Source organism: Parasteatoda tepidariorum, chromosome 2 (assembly GCF_043381705.1).
Source record: "Parasteatoda tepidariorum isolate YZ-2023 chromosome 2, CAS_Ptep_4.0, whole genome shotgun sequence".
Classification (NCBI taxonomy): Eukaryota; Metazoa; Arthropoda; class Arachnida; order Araneae; family Theridiidae; genus Parasteatoda; species Parasteatoda tepidariorum.
Window position 1 is genome coordinate 81780823 of NC_092205.1, and position 24614 is coordinate 81805436.

Sequence of the window (24614 nt, forward strand, 5' to 3'; positions counted from 1 at the left end):
GATAAAAAAAAATTATATTATGTACAATAAGGGTTGGATTCTCTTAGAAAGTTTTTGACTCAAAATACATTATGTATGAAATTAACATTAAGGATTCTAAATTTCAACAAATCTCCTGCCTACAATATATTGCCGATTGCAACGTCTCCTTCCCCCTTATATGAAGCTCAAAAATTAAATCTGTTGAAAAAAAAGCACGTTAATTAAGGGAAATTACGTTTTTTTCTGCCTGATTTTGTAACTAACTTAAAACATTGTTTGCACTAATTAATTTATATATTTAAGGTTAGGACCTCGAATCATTGCAATCATAAATTGACACATTCTAGTTAGAGCGCAATTATATAATCTGCAAATACAGTCATCAATGGGGACAAGCAGCGAAGGGATTCAAATAATTCAAGAACACGCAATTTTAAAAACAGAAGAAAAAAAAGTGTTTCCGAATAATGAATTTGTAAAGAATATTTCAATTTTAAGAACTGATACATGCCTGGGTTATCCGATTACCAGTATATCAAATAATTGAATACAAACTAAAAAATAATAAAAGTTGGCCAATTTCAGACTGATTCATGCTTTATTTAATAAATTAATTGCATCAATTTACACTTTAACCATTTGCATCTTTCAATACAGAACGCACTCTAGTGAATCCAGGAGAGCAACTATATGAAAACAGTTCATCATTTACATCCATTTCATCATCAGTGTGGTCCTAAAAAAAATATAAATACACATGTACTTTCGTTTTTTAGAAAAAAAGTAAAAATATATAGCAGATAAAACAAGTTAAAGAGAAAAAAGAATAATTACTTCTAAATCTTCCTCTTTGTGCGAATGGTTGTAGATTCTAAAATGTGGTTCAATCCATTGTTTTGACCTAAGAAAAAAGAAAAAAAAATTTAGATGAGGTAATTCTTCAAATGATACAAATAATGACAACCAAATCAATATAAATAATAACCCCTTTTAAATTATTTCTAAGCTTGGTTTATAAATTTTAAGATGACACATAAAAAAATTAATGCATTGGCATTGATGTGGTTAATAAATTTGTTTAATCTTCTTCCTTGCTTAATTTTTTTTACATTTCCTTTTATAAATAAAACTAGGAAATATTTACAATATAACACAACTGCTGCAAGAGTATGAAAATTAGCAGATTCTTATGCACAAATCGGTTAATAGAAAAACGGTTATGAGTTGAACCAAAAATTTAGAAATTATTTCATAAAAAGGCTAAAGAGAAAATAAAACACAGAACTTAATTTGAAAACTTAGAGAAGAAAAAAAAAACAAAAAACAATAAGTTTAAAACAATTTTTCATTCATTAAAGGGAGAAGAAATATCACAATTATATTTTTGAAAATAAAGTAAATGTAATGTTGATAATTATTATTGTTTCATAATCACATATAACAAAAACGATCCACTTCTATAACATAGCCGCTAACATTTCAATCTAGTAAAAATCAGAGAGATTTTTATGCTTATTAATTAGGCATTGCCAAATAAGAATTTAAATTATTTTTTTTTAATAAGAATGTTAAAATTTCTAAACATATTTTTACCTTTAACATTCGGAATATTCTTACATATTATTAATGCAATTTTAGGAAGTTCAGGATTGCAAATATGTAAATAAGAGACTTACAAAAATTAAGAGGGGCATTTCGTCCACTTGCGGAGCACTTTTTAAACTTCAGCGAAATAATTAAATAGCACAATAAAACTACACTTATTCATAAAAATGTTTTCAATATATTTATTTACTAATATAAAACATTCAGAGAAGAAGCACATTTGAACAAAACTGCTAAAAAATGCATGAAATGAAAAATTATAGTTAGAAAACCAGGGTAACTACATTTAAAATAGATAAAAATCAGGTCCTTAATAAATAACATTTTCCCTGTTACATCCATAAATTACATAATTGAAAGTGAAGTGAAGTTTTTTAAGGTATATCCATATATGTATATATTGCCCATGTAGATTTTTTAGTATAGAAATTTCTGAGGTTGAAAATACAGTTTAATGGCCCAAACACTATAAAAAATACTCATTTTCTGCTATATTTTTTTTTATACATTTGATTTTTAGGGTCTGGATAGAACACACCTGAATCTAGAAATATATCAGCATTTAGTTTCTTGTATGCCAAAAGCAAGTTTTACCTTTTGCTAAAAAAAAAAAAGATATGAAAAAAAATTACCAAAAGATTATTTTTTATTTTTATCTAAAAGCTTACTTTGAAGCAGAAATTGCAAAACCTTCAGTAACTGTTTATTATTTTAGTTAAAGATAGAAAAAATACTTTTCGGATTGCAAACATGTCCCCCATTTTGCTTCGTTGCCAAGATTGGGAGAGTAGCAAGAAGAAAATAATGTTTGTTACATTAAAAATGATCGTTTCAGAATCTGAATATTTTTCCTTTCTTTTCAATCTTTTCCTTCTTTCTCATTTTCTTTTAATAAAAATGATACATTTATTATTATTTTTCATGCAAAATGTAAAAATATTTTGAAGAAATGTATCGAAATTTGAGGAGCAAATGACGAATTCCACAGATTGGATGGAGTTTCAACATTTTACGGTAACCCTATAAGTTTTTTTTTATTTTTATAGAAAATGTACTAATATGTAAAAGTCTACCAGAGAATTTAATAATTACCAGGAGTTTGAGAAATAAATCATGGAATTGTAACGTAACAGTTTTATAGTATGACTTAAAATATAGTTTAAATTTTTCCTTTCAATTACAAATTTAAACTTCATTAAAAAAATAGTAAGAATAGGGAGAAAAATATATTTCCCGGCAGCTTAATGACACAAAAATTAATGTCTACCTCAAAAAATAGAGAAAAATAAATAAGAAAGAAAAGAAATTGTAAGTAAATGAAAAAATTAGTATATGGTATTAATTCAATTAAAAACTGCAATTATTAACGGATGAGAAATAGTAACAATTAGTAGCAATATAAATTGGCTGCAACAAATTTTGACCAAATTATACAAGTCATATAATTTTCAGGATTTTAATCCAAAAATAAAAGAAACACTGACAACCCAGCATTATTAAAGAATTATAAACTTAATTACTATTAAAATAGCACTGTTTATGACTACAGGGAATCTGTTCCATTTTAGATTATCAAAACCATGACTTTTCATGACTAATTCAAAGAATTTTTCACGACTTAAGAAAGTTACTATTTTCTCCAACAAAAACAACAATAAATTTAAAAAAGCATTATATAACATTAATTGAAATGATAGGTATAATCAAAACTGTTATACTCTGCATCTTCATACTTATAGATTTTAAATTTAAAGAACAGAGTAAAGAAAGAATTGAAGCAATAAAATAGCTGAAAAAAAATACAAAAGCAAATTTTTTTTCTTCTGCAGAATTATATTCTAAAGACACCTTTCTTGTTCACCGGAAAGAAAAGAAATACTCCTGATTTTTCTGCTCTCATTTCGGAATAAAAAAAATTCGCCAATGACTGACTTGCTTCAGCTTAAATTTTAAACTGATAAAAAAAAAAAAAATGAAATTACAGCAGGTTAAAAGATAATTTGCTCTAGAAATGATGTTTCTTTCATTTTATTGTAAGAACACCATACCTGCCAATATTGTAATTTGCATGACCTTACTATTCAGAACTAGTGTTTTACTCGATGTTACGTAGAAAGTGTTATTAGAGGACATTTTTATGCAAAATTAAGAATAATCTGCTACTAAATTTAGAAAACCTTTGAAAATACACTATTAAATTTTGTATATACATATTTTTAAAAAAAATTTAATTTTGAAAACAATAACAGAAAACCAATTTTTAAATCTTGACTAACTATCTTATTATACAATAATACGACACCAAGATTGTGCATCTATATTCAGGACCACAAGCAGAGATACCTTGACTTAGCTGGCTTTTATGTCGAAGCAAGACAACTATAGGATCAAGTTGCGCATCTGCTCCCATCAGTAGCTACAGCATACATTTGCTTTTGAAGAGATTCAACAATTGAAGCATTTTTAACATCTATTTTTGACACAATAGCAGTAGTATTTGTTCGTCCTGCACCATATCTTTCGAACTGTAAATAAATATGCAATCATATGATTTCAGTGCTTGGCCCGTATGATTGGGTAAAATACCAAACACTGTGCGGCGAAACAGTACAAGTTAACAGGTATGGAACACCAGGATTTTTAAAGAACATGCTAAAAACATTTCATATTTTAATAAAATATGACTGTGAGTGGGGGTTTCATTACAAATTCAGATGTTCGGAACACCATGCAAGGGGGGGGGATTTCATTCAAAATGAGATTTCTCAGCAACACCTATATCCCCCCCCCCCAAAAAAAAAAAAANCCCCCCCCCAAAAAAAAAAATATTTAAATCACGACAAATTTTGTTCAATACTGAAATTCATGATTTTTCATTACTTTCCAGGTGTGCGGATACCCTGTAACTAGTACCAACACAAGTTGGCTGGCATTTGGATTCAACACTTGGTTTATTTAGTGACAAGGTAGCTTAAATCATTAGAGGTTAACAAATCAATAATTTTTCAATAATACATAAAAGCAAACAAAATAAATAAAAAGAAATTACTTTTTTAACAGGTATGGATCAAATGGGAAAAAAGTCCTAATCATAGATCCAGTGGAGTTTGATTCTTCCTTTGATTCAAATGCACTATACAGCAAATTTCTGTTGTTTTTCTCAATAACAGGATAAACATAAGCAATTTGATGGTTTCTGGCAGTGCTAGCAAAGTTTTGCACAATAGTTTTGTCACAGTACTTTAGAGGATTTAACCTACAAGTTACTATTCTATCGAAGTTCAGACTCTGAAGATGTCTGTAGCCTGTTAAATTAAATTAAAAATCATTGAATAAAGTTTTTGCATGAGTGATAATAGAAACAATATATTTAAAACAAATTCAATTTAAGGTTACCATCAGGCATGTTGAGAAGTTCCTTAATACGAAAAGAAAACACATAAAACATGGCTTGGCAGACACTGTGAAAAGTACCATGCACTCCAACATCTTGTGAGGTATGGGCATTAATATATCGATGAATCCAACTGCTCATCAAATCAAAACAAGCGGTGACAGTGCTATTAAAAATCAAAGTAAAAACAATCTTCATTACAAATAGAATAATAGAGAAAAATAAAGCAAGGTCAAATGAAAATAACATATAATGGCACTATCAAAAAGTCTTCATCTAATTTTTAATCTGAATAAAAATAATAAACCAAAAAATTAAATGTTTGGATGAACATGGAACATAATTCCATTCACAACTAAAAAGAAAAAATAATAATAAAAAGAACATGAAATTAAATTTTCTTGAATGAACTATGAAACTGAAATCAATAAATGCCCATGAAAATAAAACAAATTATAACAGAATTAATAAAAAAAATCATTATTATACAAAGCATTTAATTAACAGAATTTATTAAACTGAAAGTAGAATTCCTAAAGTCTAATAAAATTATAACAGATTATAACTATCACAGCTTGAAAAGTTAAATCTCGTCACGTTTCATCAAAGTGCAAATATTTACACGTAATATTATATTTGCTCCCTTTTTCCAAACCACATTTAAAGTCTAGTAATCTAGATAAAAAAATAAAAAAAAGACTTCCCTATTGAGAAGTATCACAGTGCACAATTTGGAAAATATAAATAAATGCTATAATTCTAGAATTTCTACTTCCAGTAAAAAGTTCTGGTCTACAAGTCTTTTCAACTGTAAAAATTTGCAAAGCCTTTTTTCCCACTTTTTTTAAAATTAGAAACTCAATAAGAAAAAAGGAAATAAAAATAGCAAAGGAAAACAGTTTTTTGCTCTTACTGTAGATTCTAAAGATTATGAAGTTCTTTAAAATGCTATTTAGAACCTTTTTTCATGATAGTCCTTATTCTTAATTTAGTTATCTAAATAACTAACATGAAAACTACACTTACCGAGTCATTGTTTTTCGCCAAACTATTTGAACTTTTATCATCAATCATTCAAAAAGCACACTACATTTAACTCTGATTTTTTTTGCAACATGTTTCTGTATATTAGAGGTAATATTTTAACATTATATTTACATATAGCTTAATGAATTATTTATTTTTTATACTTCTAAAAAGAACAAAGCATGAAAAAATAGCATTCATTATCTAGTTCTAAATGGATGATAAGTTAATTAACACTTAACGACATGATAACACAGAGCCACAAAACCAGAAACCATAAATGAAAATTTTTTTTCTAATGACTTGATTAAATTTATCAAATTTTTCCCCCATAAAAAGAAGCTTTAGAAGTAAACATTATAAATGCACAAACCTAAGTAATAAAAAGTTTTAAAATTAATGTTGCATTAAGCTAATCATTTTATAATAAAATAATCTTTACACTTGTTTCATAATTTCCTTAGTATTTCAATTTGATCTTTGTTCAAGGTTGCTACAGAAATTTCCAAAATAAATTCGGTGAGATTTCCTTGTCCTTCTGTTAAACAGAATAACAGGAGGCACACAACTATGCAGTACTTAAAGTTTAAGTAGCTAGCATTATTTAATTAACATTCACTTTCATTGAAAGATATTAAACCTGATAATCGCATAAATTATATTATTTAGAAATAAATAAAACACTTTTGCTTATGTAACTCAATGCTTTTACAATCAGTGTTGCTGTTATATATGTACCATATTTGGCAGAAATTACTTTTAATGAAGTATTTTTCCTTCTTAAAATTTTTTATTTTCTCTGAGATTTGCCGGATTGCACAAAAAATACATAAAATTTTAGAGTACATAGTATTCAAACAATGCTTTTTTTTTTGATTTTCGATTTTCTTTCTTCTCTTTAACAACATCAGTTTTAAGTTAAAGGCTGTAAATGATTAAAAACTTTTATTATAATAAAACTTAAACACAGTTAAAAATTGGGTGATGTATTTTTATAACAAGTGAAATTAAATAACTTGAAACTTAACTAAATAACTCAAAAATAAGTTGTGACAAAAATAACTATTAAATAACTCAAAAATATGTTGCATCAAAAAGATTATGATGTTTGATAAACAATACAGCACAGAAATAACTCATATTGATGCAATTTGTTTTTGAGAAAATTTAAAGCATTAAGTAAAAATGAACTTACTTGATGCTAACATATTTTGCTCTAGAAAGCACAGAGCCAATATAAAAAGCTGCTATTTGTCTATAAATAAAACCAACTTTTAGGTCTTGAACTTTCTTCCATAAATAGTCCAAAAATCCATCACAAAGGTCTTGTTTCAGGCTGCATATATAAAACATTAAATACTGTACATGACAACATTCTTGAGTGGGTAATATTACTTTGTCAAAAATTGTAAGAAGTTCTTTATATAATTTTTTGGTAGCTTTCCAATCAAGCTCATCTTTGCCTAAAAAAAACAAAAAACATCAAACATTTTTCATTTATAACTCAATTTATAAAGCAACATGTTTAAAAAAATAGGCTTTAAAATTCCATTCAATTTTAGCTTTAAATATATTTTTTCTTAACAAGAAGTAAAAAAAAAGTTTCTTAATACAGTTCACAATTACAATCAAGTTTTCTTTTATTATTTTAGAAAAAAAATAATAATTATAAAATATTACAATGTTTACTTTAGATTATTGGTTGCTTAGATTGTGATCTCCATGGACCACCACACAGAAAATATTTTATCTAGGGACTCTATTTTTTGGAGAAGTCTTTCAAATGATTTAGAAGAGTGGGTTTTCAAACACATATCTCCTAAACATAATTGATACACTTACAGAATTTTTCAAAATTGTACTGATTTAAACACTATTCAAGCTGGTTAGTTTTTTCAGATGAATACACCATATATTTTTAATGAAATTTTTATTCAACAAAGAAATTGAAGATGAGAAAGAAAAATCAAAAGATAATAAAGAGTAATGCAAGTTTACTTAATTATATGCGTTTTTAAATAAATTTCGCTTAGACAACAGTTTGGTGACCACTGCTCTAGATAAAGCATTTACAAAATTCATGCATATTACAGAGCATCCTTCTTTTTCCTTTACACTTACTTTTCTTTACTTAAATTAATGAAGTGCTAGAAAATGAACTTTTACTAAAATATGCATACATATTTATGACCTTCTATACTTGATTATGATTTTATATGCTTGCAAGTGGATATTTCAAACTATAATTCACAATAAACAGTAACATTTTGTAAACTATTTCGAACAATAAATTGTTAAATTTTTAACTGGATGCAGCAATATTGAATGGACATAAATAAGATTTAAATAGCTGATCAAATAATTAGTGTAAAATTTAAAATAAATAAAGGAAATAATAAAATCAAAATTGAAATTAATAACTTTTTTTGCTGGGAAATATCACCACATAAATTTACAAATATTTAGTGAAAATGTATGGTTTTAGTATAACTAAATATAGTACAGTGCAACCTCGAAAATCCGGACTGTTGGGGGGTTTGGCAAGTCCGGATTTCCGAAATTGCCGGTTTTTAGATACCCTACTTAAATTGATAGAATTATCGAACTTTCGAAGTTGCCAGGCCGATTTCGCGATTAAACGCGCTAGTGTAGACCTTCGACGTCAATTTTAACATAAATATACTCTTTAAATAATAAATAAAAGGCATTTAAAATCGTCATTTTTCGCCGTAATCGATCGTTTAGATAACATAATATTAGCAATTAAAACTAAAAATATAGGCTTAAAACGCAAGCTGAATTTCAACTTATCGCTGAAACAGATGCTTCAAGACTAGACTGTACCAGCTGATACTAATCCTTTTTTTGTTGAGGGATGAAAGAACTTGTCCTCACCTCCTAAGCTTCAAGGTTAAGAAAGAACCAGTTTTCTTTCTTTACAAGGAGGAAAAACAGAGTGGTAGAAGAATTTCTCCTCCTGAGAGGATTCCCCTTTATATTCTTTGTTAACTATACAGAGCTGATAAGATTGACTGGAATTTCCTTATCAGCTATGAGCTTTCATTCACTCCCCACCCCTACCTCTTCATCTACTGCTTCATTGTTGGAGGAGGGGATTCCCCTTTATATTCTTTGTTATCTATACAGAACTGATATGAATGACTGGAATTTCCTTATCAGCTATGAGCTTTCATTCACTCCCCACCCCTACCTCTTCATCTACTTCTTCATTGTTGGAGAAAAGTTGTGGGATTCCCCTTCAGGAGGAGAGGATTCCCCTTTATATTCTGTATTATATATACAGAGCTGATAAGAATGACTGGAATTTCCTTATCAGCTATGAGCTTTCATTCACTCCCCACCCCTACCTCTTCATCCTCACTCGCTTCATTGTTAGAGAAGAGTTGTGGTTTTGCACTCTTGCATTAAAATTTTTATTTTAAGCGATTTTTTGTAAACTTTTTCTTTTGAAAATTTTTTCTGACGAACTGGGCGTATGAGTCCGGATTTTAGAGATTTCCGGATTTCAGAAGTCCGGATTTTCGAGGTCGTACTGTATTTTCATCATGCATCCAATCATTACCTTTAACTTATTTTAAGAAGTTTTGCTTAGCAAACAAATGTTTAATACAGAGTCAGTTAAGTTACAAACCTTCAAGAAAACAAGTCCTTTTAATATATTTGAATAAACAATCCATCAAAATATCAAGTGTCCGAGCAAGAAGATAGGCCATTTCTTCAGTTTTAGCATTAGCAGGAGCTTCAGTGTCCATACTTTCCTAGAAAGTAAGAAAGCAGAAACAAAAAGATTAGATTAATTAAAGTAGTTAGGCCCAAAATTTATTTAAAATAATTCGTAAAAAACAAACAAACAGCAAAGCTATTTTTCCAACAGCCAGCTGTTAGTCAAGGGGATCATGGAGGTTAAGGATGATGGCCGTGCAGCCCCATAATGATGGTAATGTGGTCAGCACTGACACCGGCTGCCTTGATTTCCCACAGATGCCGGTAACTGCGATTTAAAACTGATTAGACTTCTAGCTACCACTGAGGATAGAATTTCAGTCCTATGCAATGACAGCTCAGCCTCTTAACCTAAGCACCATCGAGATTTGAGAATATAGGTACACATTGTTAATACTTAACACATTAGCGTAAGATCACCACACAAACAACGAATCACATTTAACTTTGTCAAAAGAAAAAAGAGAGAGAGAGAGTTTGCACTGACTAATTTTTCTTTAGTAATACTCTTATCAATGCAGCATTTGATTAAGATCATATTCATGGTTGCTTTATACAGTCTCATGATAAACCCATATAAACTTGTACTAAGTGCTTCCCAATGTAAAATCACTGCATCAGCAGTAATTACTCTTTTGATGCATTTGTATCAGGAAATTAAGAAATTTTATTGAAGGGAAAAACTGTGTGCTTTAAATTATGAATTTTTTTTTAAAGAAAAGAGTAGAAAAACTTCAACATTTCAGAATTAAAATTAGAAGGCCTGGTACACAAGAGGGAAGATTTGAAACAAAGACCACTTAACGTTTTGGATTTTCTGCAGGTATACAGACTCATAGCCTAGCTAGACTGGCCTAGCTTATTGGCTAGATCAGTTAGGATAAGCAACAAAAAAATTTTTTTCACCAAGTTTTTAGCTTAAATTTCTTATCTCCTAATTTTACAAAGCAAGTTTAAAATCTTCTGAATCACAAAACATAAATAAAGGAAAGAGGGAAAATTAAATGCTTTTTTACATTGTAAAATAATTAAGATATAAAGCAATAGTCATTAAGATTGTTAAGTGGGAAAAATCAGTTAAAAATGAAGGACCCAGAAGAAAGCAATTTACCATCAATTCATTATTGTCTTCAGCTACTTGCTCATAATAAGCAATGGTTTCCCGCGAACAATGTACCTGATAAAAAACAAAAAAATATTAATAAATAGTTAAAACTCTACAAATACAGATTTTTAAAGCAAGATTTGATGTGTACTCAAGTAAGATAGAGTAGGAAAGTAACTTTTAATTTCTTTATCCATAATACAATACTGGAAATTTTTTTCATTCTTAAATAATATTATTAAAAATGGTACAACAATTAAACTGTAATTATCATTACAAAATTTTACTTTTAATTAGGGGTAGAAAATATGAAAAATTAAGTAACTGGCCCATCGAACCTGTCACTAAAAGATATTTTTAGTCTATACATACATTTTTATTGCCACATTTCCGTTCATTCGTTTGTTTATTTTCATTACTGTTTAGAAGTCGAAACTCATTTTAAAAAAAGTTAATAAAATTAATTTACAATTACAATACAGAGAATGTGTAGTACTAGCCCTATTTTTTTATATTTTAAATCTGTCATTGAAAAACCGACACAATTTTTTGGTTTAAGACTATTAACGTTTAACGACATAGCCTTGTAATTTTGAACCCATGATCAGTCTATTCTATGACTGTGGATATTTTACGTCAGCACTGCGGTAATACTAGACTTATGATGAAATTCGCTACTTTGTAAAAAAAACCTAGATCAAACATGAAAAAACTGAATCCTTTCAAATCAATTGCTGGTCTGGCGAACCATTGATTATCATTTTATGGTGGCCTGAGTGAAATTTTAGTGGTATCAAACCAACAGACCATNATAAAAAATAAAAATTGATAATTTTATTTTTATTCTTTTGTTAGCTTGCATTCTGAAGGACACTCTTCCTAATTTTTTTTTTTTCGTAAGCTGTAAAACAAATATAAAATATACTGGGGACATGAAAATGACTGTTTTTGTGAGAATGACCCATATATATATACATGAAAAAAACATTTGCACAAAAGTTTTATTAAAAGTAGAAGTTAGTATTTGCAGTTATATAAAAGCACTAAAGAGAAAAATTAAGTAAATTGGAAATGTGAAAAACATTATATTTAAGATTAATTATTTCATTTTCGAGTAAAAAATACTTACATCAACATAAATTAATTTTTCAATGATGCACTGAAGAATGAAAGGTCTTTTAGATTGCAAATATGAGCTTACTGTCAGCATATTTTGAACATAACTTAAGAAGACAGAAGGGGGACTTTTTATGTATGGAAATCGTTCACTCATCATTGTACAAAAAATGTTTTGAGATCTGAAAATAGATGATATCATGAAATTTTTTTTTAAAATTTCAATGTCTGAATAATGACATAATTATATTAAGCATTACTTACATAGGTACTAGTTCTAAAATACTTTTTAAAACAAGATGGATGCATTGTGATCTTTTCAAATCTTGTTTTACATTATCCATTGAAGAGCCTGAAGGGGAAAAAAATGAAAATCATAAGAAATGACAACCAGGGTTAGTTGGTTCAATTATCAATTTTATGTTTTATTCTATTAAAAAATTACAGTTTGAGTTTTTTTTCTAAGACAAATTACGTACTTATCATTCATAATTTAAAAAAAAGAAAAGAAGAAAAACTAGAAAACTAAAACCTACTCTATTTGCTTATTATTAATCCCTATAACTGTGTATCATTATCATTATTTTCCAAAATTTCAAAAGATACAACTATTGTAGCTATATGTAAGAACATTTTGTCAATCGCAGTGAAATAGAGGATTGTTTAAACTTGAAAAATAATAATCTGCATTTGAAAAAAAAAAAAAAAAACAACAACTTTAAATTAAGGATTACAGATTGTGAAACTCAATAGTAAGAAATGGTAATTTTACTCAATAGCAATTATACTCATTCACCATGCTTAAAATTTAAATAGAAAACTGTTTTCATAGCTCTTTTCATTTTAAAAATTTCACTAGAAAGGCTAAGATTTATAGCTGACAAGATGTAATTTTTCTTTCTTTTAAATTTTCCACAACAAATAAATAGTTCTGCTCATAATTTACTTTGATAGAACATGTTCTACATTTTATTACATACATAATTGTCCTTCATTTATTATTTATTTTAATATATTTGATATTAATATATTTTACATCAATATTTGTTCCACATTTTATTCCATTAATGTATAATTTAATTATATAAATTCTAGCTTTATCAATTTGCATACTATAACTTAAAAGAACAAAAGTCTGTCAACTCAAATCATGAAAAAATAAATAAAAAAGTGTGTATAACTACTTTGCACAAAAAGACAACACTTAAATTATTTGCATAATTTAGTTTCTCTTTATATGTATTATTCTCTCGATATATTCCTAAATATTTCACTGTATCCTCATGGAAAAATCATTTCTGTGATTAATAATAAAATATAGTCATATTAAATTTCTAAATTTAAGCAAAATATCTCACAACAGATACGAGCATGGCTTCATAATGTAGAAAATTATTTTCACTAGACAATATATCTAGCTCCTAGAATTATATTATTCACCTACTACAACGTGGAAGTCAATGCTATTTTTATCAGAAAAGATAAAAGAAAATACCATTAGAATTTCAAGCAATAAAAACACTACTTAAAATATTTCTAATGCTACCCACTACCTATTAAAATCAGGTTCGTCTTGAGAATATTTGTTCTTATAAAGCAGCTGATATTATAAATTGGAATGTCATATAGGAAAAAATTACAAATACACAAAAAGTTAAATTGATTACATTTATATTTTATTTTTACTGAATCCAGATTTGGACATTTAAATGCAGAAAATTAGTTAAATTTTTTTTAAAAAATTTACAGAAGTGTTTCAAAATATTAACATAAAAGTTTGATTAACAAAACTTAGAATTAATTTTCAATTCTACATCGTTTGAAGGTTTATAAATAAAAGATTTTCTAGCAAATTTCAATTTCAACTCGACAGTTTTTTTTAAAAAAAAAATAAATTAAAAAGCAGTTATTATAAAGAACTTGCAAAAATGTATATTTCGCATAAGATATTTTTTTCTAGTTCTTTTGAAATAAATTTTAACTTTCTCCAGTTTCAAATATTTTAATAACTCTTGTTAAAGTACATAGTACAGATGTTAGAGATTAACATAAAAACCTACCAATCTTATATTTTCAAATTTGAATGCATAAGAAAATGGATACTTGTATATATGCACTTTATAAAAGAAAAAATCACAGTAAATCATTAATTAAATTTGCTTGTAACACGTAAAATAAAAGTTATTTGCTGTTATTTTTTTTCTAACTCTTGCAATTCATTTTTTTCTTTCTTTTGCAGTTTTTCTTAAACTATTAGATTTTGACAGCTAAGTCATATCATTTTGTTTCCCTGCTTGGTCAGCAAATTCATCAGCTGACTTAGTAAGTTCATCTATGAAACGCAATAATCTAAGGAGTTTCTAAGGACTAATTTGGAAATCTAAGTAGTTCCAAGTACTCCTTGGAGACTTTTTTTATTTCCAAGGAGTATAAGGAGTGTGTACGAACCCTGCCTTATATAATGAGTGTTTATCACTGACATTAAATGATGATAGGTAGCCAATGACTCCTCTTAATCCGTAAACAGTTTTCATTCGAATTTCTTTATGGAGAGTTTCATGGCATTTCAACTCTCCCCCTTCAGTTTCCCTAAAAAGAGTTGTCCACATGGTTAGTTAACAGACTTTTTATTTCTTTGGAACACAACGGGATTTGTTATATGCTTACATGCCTTCCATTTGGTAAGAAAAGCAGTTTTGAATTATTTTAAACATATGCCCTGCAAAAAAAAAGATTATAAAATTGCAATAATTATTTTATGAAAGGATGATTTAACTTTGTTTCGATACTGTAATGATTTTGCACTTGCAGATTTAATTTTAAAGAAGCTGCTGATTTTATAATCCAGTGATTTTATTAGTAACAGTAATTCTGTAATACTCTATATCAGTGTTCCCCAACCCCCGGTCCGGTCATTGGATCAAATGGCACCGGGCCGCCCATCTCATTTAAACTGAATTTAAATTCCTTGGTTCATACCACAAATTAAAAATATCTGTGCTACATCAAACTTTTATTTATTTAAAAAAGGGGCACCAGAAGGTAGTAACATAAATTTTTTAATGTTTTAAAAAGTAAAAAAAAAAAAAAAANAAAAAAAAAAAAAAAAAAAAAAAAAAAAAAAAAAAAAAGAAAACCACCACAACTATTTTCTCATTGAATTAGTTTTAATAAAAAAAATCAATCATCATAAGTGTAAATATCATAAATAAAACACGAAAACATGGCGCGAAATTTACATTGGAATAAACTGGACATAAGCAACACACATCGAGGTGTCATTGTCTCCGATGATTACCCCCAGATGGAACCGTCTCATTGCAAAGAAACAAGCTCAGGGTTCTCATTGATTTAACGTTCTAGAAAGTTAAAATGTTAAAGCACTTTATATCCATTTTTTGGTGCAACTGTATTTTATTTGGAAGGCATCTTTAAATACAATTAAATCAAAATAATCTAAAATATAAACAATCAACGACCCCCCCCCCCAGCGGACCGCGCTAAAATTATCAAACGCTTACAGGTCCGCAGTGATAAAAAGGTTGGGGAACACTGCTCTATATCAAAATGGTTGGGGGGGGGGGGAAAAAGATTTACTTTACCTGAAATAAATGCTTTGATGAACATTGTTAAAATCACATTTAAATAACTCATGTCTGCAATAATTAGATTTAGAATAAATTCTTTGTATGCTGCAATGAATTGTGCATCTTTTGTATACCAAGGGATAGCCTATAAAAAACAAATAAAAATTGTGAATAAGTATAAAATTTTAAGATCAGAAAAGACAATATTTTTCCAGTAAAATTTCCCATTCTTCATAAACATAGTAAAATGCATTAGGGTAATCCAAACAATATTTTTATTGATTGGATCTAAGTGTGTGTGTTCAAGTAAAAAATAATTCAGTTTGAACCCATTATTTTAATATTTAAGGGTGGCACAACATTCTCTGTATTCCTCTATTTTATATGCTACAGGTGTGAAAATTTAGCGTTTAATATTGTGAACTAAAAATAATAAAAGTAATATTTTAACAGCAATTAGCGTTCCTGAGAAAGCACTTGCTAAACCCTGTTATCCGAATGAAAAACTCAATATAATTTTTCAATAACCTACAGAAAGAATTTCTCTTTAATGCAAGTATTTTTTCTCCTGAGGACGCTTCAACAAGAACGTTATACTCTTTTTAACACAATTAAAGATAATTGCCTAGTTTACTGAAAATGACTTTTTCATCAATCTTTTTTATAGTGCAAAACAAAAAGGAAAAATTCATTAAATTAAAATCATTATTTAATGCATTTTGAGGTAAAGAAGCAATGATACTTTTTTTTGAGGTAATGAAGCAATCACACATGCTGAGAAAAAGCAGCAGCAAACTTTTAAATATGTGTGCATAGCGAACGTACACATTTATAGCAATTATTATTATTTTTTTATAATATGGTAGATATTGTAAACTGACAACTTCAATAGAAGACAGTGCAATATTTTTGATAATGACAGGTACTACAAATCTCATTCTATGAAAAGATGTTTCACTGATAAATATTAAAACAAGTTCAAGAAATTTTAAATAAACTTTGCTTGAGCAGGAATCGGGCAATACCTTTTAAGCAGATTTAAGACTGCCTAAATGAATTTAAATTTTTCAAATGGATCTAAAAGTGCAAACAAGTTAGCACTTAAGTAAACAAACAAAATATTTGTTTTACTAACTAATAATTTGTTTTACTAACTTTGTTTACTTACTAATAATTAATTTAATACTTGTTTTACTAAAATTACATTAAAAATTTTCAATAAGATTTATCTTTAATAATTTTCAATTAAGTATAATTCTGAACACAAAAAGCTAAATCAAATAGCAGAATCAAACTTTATTTGCAATCTAGGTTCTTTGTTACTTACAACAAAAAGTACACAATTTAATTTATTGTTAGTAAAATATAAAGAATAAAATCTTTAACTAAGCTTTAAACTGTTGACACTCAACCATATACTTACTAATAAAGCATAAGTTATTCTTTTATTTTCATTGTCCAGGAAACGAATATTATCTTTCAACTCATTGAGCCACTGGATGATTAACTGATCCTACAAAATTGGTACATTTTAGAACTTGTGAACATAATAAGCAAATATATATATATACATATGCAAATCCAAATAAAAATGTTAAACAAAATAAATATGTTAAACAAAAATAACAAATATGAAAAGAATTTTGAATAATGTATTGACAAATAAATTTTGCAACAGATAACAATAACTTTAACGCCTGATTACCATATTTTAAAACTACAATAGCTTTATATACATTAAAAAAAAGTTTACAATTTACCATGTTAGAACAGGTATGTCTTAATAGAAAGATTTTGGGAAAAATAGTATAAAGTTTTGAATAAAAACTTTCAGAAATAAACTTACATCAGTTTCAGGTGAACTAATCAGTTTTATAATTGAATGCAGTTTAGATGAATGTGATAAATTATCTTCTGCTTTTAAATACTGAATCATTCCTTGATCATTAGGAAGGTTAAAAGTCACTCTAGGGGAANGGATTTGTATTCTTTTAATGCCATAGAAATAACAAAAACTATTCAAGCACACCATGAAATATGATTCAATAGAGGATACGACACCAACCAACCAACCAAAAATAATAATTATGAATTCACAAAAGTTTAAAAGATACTTCCACTCTAGAAATGATATTTTTTCTTCCATTTTTGAAAGAATACCATAATTTTTAAAGAACATAATAAAAACACTTTATATTTCAATAAAATATGTCTCTGAGTAGGGATTTTGTTACAAATTCAGATATTCGGAACACAGTGCAATTGGGAGGGGGGAATCACATTCTAAAAATAAAAATTTTTAGCGACCTAAATTCATGACTTTTCATGATTTTTTAAAAAAAACAATAGTTAAAATCATGACATTTCATGATAAATTTTGTTCAATACAGAAATTCATGACTTTCAGGTGCGCGGATATCCTGTAAGAAAAACAGAGTTTTGAATTATTTCCCGCAAAAAAAAAGAGTATAAAACTGCAATCATTATTTTATGAATGGATGATTTAGCTTTATTTAGATATTGTAATGATTTTATACTTGCAGATTTGATTTTAAAGAAGATGCTAATTTTATAATCCAGTGATTTTATTAGTAACAGTAATTCTGTAATACTCTATATCAAAATAGTTGGGGAGAAAAAAAAAAGATTTACTTTACCTGAAATAAATGCTTTGATGAACATTGTTAAAACCACATTTAAATAACTCATGTCTGCAATAATTAGATTTAGAATAAATTCCTTGTACGCAGCAATGAACTGTGCATCTTTCGTATACCAAGGGATAGCCTACAAAAACAAATAAAAATTGTGAATAAGTATAAAATTTTAAGATCAGAAAAGACAATATTTTTCTAGTTAAATTTCTCATTCTTCATAAGCATAGTAAAATGCATTAGGGTAATCCAAACAATATTTTTATTGATTGCATCGAATTTAGTTAATTCAGTTTTATACTTCAGTTTGAATCCATAATTTTAATATTTAAGGGTGGCACAACATTCTCTGTATTCTTCTATTTTATGCTACAGGTGTGAAAATTTAGCATTTAATATTGTGAATTAAAAATAATAAAAGTAACATTTTAACAGCAATTAATGTTCCTGAGAAAGAACTTGCTAAACTCTGTTATACGAATGATAAACTCGATATCATTTTTCAATAACCTACAGCAAGAATTTCTCTTTAATGCAAGTACTTTTCCTCATAAAAAAGCTTCAACAAGGATTATTTCCTCTTTTCAACACAATTAAAGATAACTGCCTAGTTTACTGAAACTGAATTTTTCATTAATCTTTTTTACAGTGTAAACAAAAGCATTATTTAATGCACAAACATTATTTAATGCATTTTGAGGTAAAGAAGCAATGATACTTTTTTTTGAGGTAATGAAACAATCACACATGCTGAGAAAAAGCAGCAGCAAACTTTTAAATATGTGTGCATAGCGAACGCACACATTTATTGCAATTATTATTTTTTTTATAATATGGTAGTTATTGTAAACTGACAACTTAATATCAATAGAAGACAGTGCAATATTTTTGACAATGACAGGTACTATAAATCTTATTCTATGAAAAGATGTTTTACTGATAAATATTAAAACAAGTTCAAGAAATTTTGAATAAACTTTGCTTGAGCAGGAATCATGCAATACTTTTTAAGCAGATTTAAGGCTGCCTTAATGAATTTAAATTTTTTAAATGCATCTAAAAGTGCAAACAAGTTAGCACTTAAGTAAACAAAACAAAATATTTGTTTTACTAATAATTAATTTAATACTTGTTTTACTAAAATTACATAAAGAATTTTCAATAAGATTTATCTTTAATAATTTTCAATTAAGTATAATTCTAAACATAAAAAGCTAAATCAAATCTCAGAATTAAACTTTATTTGCAATCTAGGCTCTTTGTTACTTACAACAAAAAGTACAGAATTTAATTTATTGTAAGTAAAATATAAAGAATAAAATCTTTAAACTGTTGACACTCAACCATATACTTACTAATAAAGAATAAGTTATTCTTTTATTTTCATTGTCTAAGAAACGAATATTATCTTTCAACTCATTGAGCCACTGGATGATTAACTGATCCTACAAAATTGGTACATTTTAGAACTTGTGAACATAATAAGCAAATATATATATATACATATGCAAATCCAAATAAAAATGTTAAACAAAATAAATATGTTAAACAAAAATAACAAATATGAAAAGAATTTTGAATAATGTATTGACAAATAAATTTTGCAACAGATAACAATAACTTTAACGCCTGATTACCATATTTTAAAACTACAATAGCTTTATATACATTAAAAAAAAGTTTACAATTTACCATGTTAGAACAGGTATGTCTTAATAGAAAGATTTTGGGAAAAATAGTATAAAGTTTTGAATAAAAACTTTCAGAAATAAACTTACATCAGTTTCAGGTGAACTAATCAGTTTTATAATTGAATGCAGTTTAGATGAATGTGATAAATTATCTTCTGCTTTTAAATACTGAATCATTCCTTGATCATTAGGAAGGTTAAAAGTCACTCTAGGGGAATTTAAAGTATCACCCTTGGCAGAATTTGTTTTCAAGATTGGTTGCAGTACCATAGCCATTTAAATAACCTTAAATAAAAGAAAGAACATATTAACAATATTCATACATAAACATATGCTACAAAAAAGAAAAATTGCCTGAAATTATGAAGTTGTGTTGAATTAATTTTATTATACCTAAGACTTTATTGCTTAGCAAACACATTATATTATTTATTAAAAAAATTTTTAGCTATGTAAATGTGGGGGAAAATTTTTTTTTTTTAAGAGAATAAAACTTATTAATATGGAATATTTTGAGAATGTTAAAAATACACCTGCATCTCACAATAAATAATGTACAATTACAAAGCAGAAGAAAAAAATAGTGCATGAAAAAAGAAATGTTAGGTTCGGAATAGAAATGCTAAATTCGGAGATTTATGGACTGAGATTATTTTTGATTAAATTTTGTTTTGTGGGAGAATAAAAAGCAAATTTAAATAATTTATGTATTATGACATGACTACAAATTATTAAAAATGAGTTTTAAAGTGGATCTCTACTTACAAACATTAATACTTTTAAATGCCCCATAACTATTTATGATAGTTTTCTATTTGATGAGATAGATAACAAACATATTGAAATACCAGAAGTACTTCTTACTAAAAAATAATTAAACATAACTTAGGTTAATATAGTAGAATCCCGCTTTTCTGTACGACTAACATTAAAAAAAGCATTAAATCTGATAACGTAAAATTGGGGTAAAAGAAATAAAAGCATATTTTATAAAGATTAATAATTATGAGACAAACTACTAGAAAAAATGCATAATCTTTATAGGGTTTTTGGATACAATTTCTATAATAGCTTAATGAATACTTACTATTATTTGAAAATTTGATTTATATGTTCAGGAGTTTGTCCAGGTTAAATTTACTACCGTTTAGCGGTACCTTCACAAATTCAACTTTATGTTTCACAAAATACTTTTTCTTAAAATTTTATTTTTGTATCCCGTAAGAAACGATAAATCCATCCAATCATATTTGTGGTGACTTTTTAATATAATTTTTAATTTTCTCAAATTATGTCTACATTTTCACAAAATAGGTAGCTCTCAGAAAAACCTAGACAGACCCCTGATGCTACATTCTCAAATGTTTCAGAGTTTTTATGCTTTCAAACTCTTGATCAGTTACGGGCATGTATTACATTATTTTTTGCCCATCTTTATTGTTTTCAACACTATTAAAAAAAATTTTAAAAAAGGGGGAGGGAGAAGAAAGAGAAAACTCAGGAAAAGTTTGTGCGAGTTTTGCATGGAAAAAATGAGATTTTGATCTGTTAGATACATATTAAATGGAATTTTTAAAAAAAGGGTAACATAAATTTCTGGATAATTTAAGATAGGTGGTATAGACAATTTTCACTGACCAGCATTAATGACAAAGGAAGCGAGAAAACGTACGAAACAAACAGAGTAAAACCAGGGTTCCACCGTAACAGTTTGCCGACTTTAATCAGTATCTGTGTATTAGTATTGCTGTTTCATGTCTTTAAAATTAAGCAAACAAAATTTAACAACATAGTATTAATTAAAAGAAATTCTTTCAACTATTAATATTTATCTAAGTCAAGCACAGATAGTATTATAAAAATGTTCAAATTATTTTGAAATAATGGAATGTAAGTAGTTTAATAGTTAACATTAAATAGTTGCACATGCAATATTTAACACAAAGTGATAATTATAGGAAGATTTTTTTTAACCATAATATAACTTTATAGATTTAAAGGGCAGTAAAAACAATAGAAATACAAAAGTTATCCAGAAATTAAAAGTGAGTAATTTAATAGTTTAATTAAACAATAGTAATTTAACTTACAAATAAAATTAGTATAATTTATAAATATGTTAGATTTGAGTGGAAAAACTTAAAAAACATGAAGCATAGTTTTTTATTCAATAAAAGACTCATAGTTTATTGATTGAAATGGTTTTTAAGAAACTGATTGTACCTAATAAAAAATTTAATTAATTAATTAAGCAGGGGTGATTATGAGCCCAACTCAAAAATCCTGAAAATTTCTTCATTAGGATCTTCTGAAATCATTAATGACGCATTTCGAAAAATTAATGCTTTTATAATTTAAATCATTGATATTTTCAAAAAATGAAATTCTAAATAAATTATATACAGCATAATTCAAATCAATAATTTGTATAAGGTTACTTTTATGTCTAATCACGCTGACTATTTTACCATTAAAAATATTTACAAATGAAAGAGAGGCCAAGCATAAATTTTAGTTCTAATATTTCTAAAGAAAATATACAAGAATTTTTATAATAAATGTGATCGATGATTTAAGGAAACTTCTGGATCCCTGAATCCTGATCAGCGAAAGTTTTCATCTTTAAGAATAATAATCATCCTTCATTAAGAATCATCACAATCATCTTTGATTAAGAATAATAAATTCAATAAATTTTGAAGTTAATCTAAAATATTAATAACAATTTAAAATGTGATTGATTATAATAATACTATTTCAGTATTATATATATACTTTTACTCAAACAAGTTAATCAATTAGATTCCAAATTGATTTTTTTATTATAAAAGAATAAACCAGGTAAAATTACCACAAGAAATGGTTGTTCAGATGCGAATTTAGATAATTTGTTTATCAAGAAATTATAATTAAAAATCATAGCAAAGTATACACAGATATACAAGAAAAATATATACCTTTGAATATTTAAATAAATTTACCGATCTAGATATAATAAACTATGCACAGCACAGTTATTAAGATTCAGTCAAAGTTTAAAATGGTAAATAATATATTTTATAAACAAATACGATCTGTAAAGAAATTTGATCTAAATATGACAATAAATATTACTGCGACGACCACGAGGATTAGTTTCACTATGCAAAAAATATTGCGAAGATGAATACAGTTTTATTTCGGACAAAATATTATTTGTCACATTTTTACAAATGATTTATTGATCAGGACAACATTAGATTGAAAATCGGTAAATTTGACACGAAAACAACAAAACATGGGACGACGAAGAGAAATTCGCTAATTTGTTGTGTTGCCAAATTTGTAGTTTAAACTCATATGTGATATTTTTGTTGCCGTTCATGCTTTTTGAAAGTAAATCAGTTCATATAATAGAATATATGTGTCATGACGTCATTAAAGTTTCTTTATATTCTCAACAGATGGCAGTAAAAAACTGGAGTGTATATTTTCTGTGAAGCATATATGTACTAATTTGAGCTCTCAATTCCATTTCATTCGATTTTTATTTAATAGATTTTAAAAGAAATTTCCACGAAATGGTTTAAGTTGCAAATATGTCAGGAAATAGTTTAAAATAAGTTGCTTTAAAAATTAATTAAAAAGGAATGAATAAAAATGGGAAATGAGTGACCCATTTTTATGAGTAAACCATTTGATCATTATGTGATACTTAAAGAAAAAGAAATTATTTAAAAGTGATCTTGCGTAAAATTTCAATTTTTATGAGGGATTTTTTTTCTTTGAATTACATTGAAATATCAATTTTAAATGTATTGTGTTAAAATTATCATTAATAATAATATTATAATTATTAATAATGAAAATTCAGCTAGCTTTTAGCTTATAAATGCAATAAATCAATTTGGAAAACGGCAAAAGGGTGATACAAATATAATCATGATAGAAAAATAATCATTCAAAATTTAATTCCATAGTAACTTATATTTAAGTTTATTTTTATAATTGTTCATTTAGTAAAGCGATTTTTAAAATATGATGCTACGTGTATTTCCAAACCATAATATATTTTTTTAAAAAGTAAAACAAACAATTTTGATTGTTCTTACTTAAAGAATCGCGAAAAATAACACTATATAATAGTATAATATAAGTTTCGGCACACTGTTCTTTTTTTGATTGCGGTATCATATTAAAATATGGGCATTTGACTAAAAAAAATAAATAAAAATTAAAAAATATATAAAAATAAGATATAAATAAGTAAATAAAAATAAAAATTGAAATAATAGTAGCAAATAAATAAAATAAATAATGAATTGATGAATAAAATAAATAATAAATGAAAAAAATATGTGATAAATAAATAAAATAAATAATTGCGGAATTTCGGCTGTCTACCATCTATAACGACAACCAGAACAATATAACGGTTTAAATTGTATTCGGTTTTTAACTCTCTTGAGTCTTTATTCTTAAAAATTTTGATACAAATGTTAAGCTTTATAACTGGTTAAATTTTTTCTCTCAGCCTTTCATCTTTTCGCCACATTTATTAATTTGTTCGTTACTTGTTTGATGTAAAATCAAATCAAGTGTGAACTTATGAAACGGAAGATCTCGAGGGTGATAAATAAATGTTTCGACAACAATAGCTAAATATTTGTTATTTGAAATGAAAAAAGTGAGAAAAAAAAATTAACGAAAGATCTCAAAAAATGTCAATGA

At 26.8% G+C, this 24614-nt stretch overlaps 1 protein-coding gene across 4 annotated transcripts; it reads right to left on the bottom strand.

Moving 5' to 3' along the window:
* Positions 1–561: 561 nt before the first annotated feature.
* LOC107445136 (RNA polymerase I-specific transcription initiation factor RRN3 homolog Tif-IA) lies at positions 562–23247 on the bottom strand. Of its 4 annotated transcripts, none has more exons than XM_043041357.2 (13): positions 22886–23247; positions 19992–20189; positions 19569–19658; positions 18217–18346; positions 12237–12324; positions 11986–12154; positions 10863–10928; positions 9660–9786; positions 7203–7470; positions 4984–5147; positions 4637–4892; positions 817–883; positions 562–718 (listed from the first exon to the last, which is right to left on the bottom strand). In XM_043041357.2, the coding sequence occupies exons 2-13, from the start codon at positions 20178–20180 to the stop codon at positions 614–616; spliced, it is 1719 nt and encodes a 572-aa protein (XP_042897291.1). In that variant the 5' UTR covers positions 20181–20189; positions 22886–23247; the 3' UTR covers positions 562–613. The 4 variants fall into 4 exon arrangements, with proteins under 4 accessions (XP_042897291.1, XP_042897290.1, XP_042897292.1 ...); XM_043041356.2 differs by having other exon boundaries at positions 22862–23245; XM_043041358.2 differs by having other exon boundaries at positions 22686–23198.
* Positions 23248–24614: the final 1367 nt, after the last annotated feature.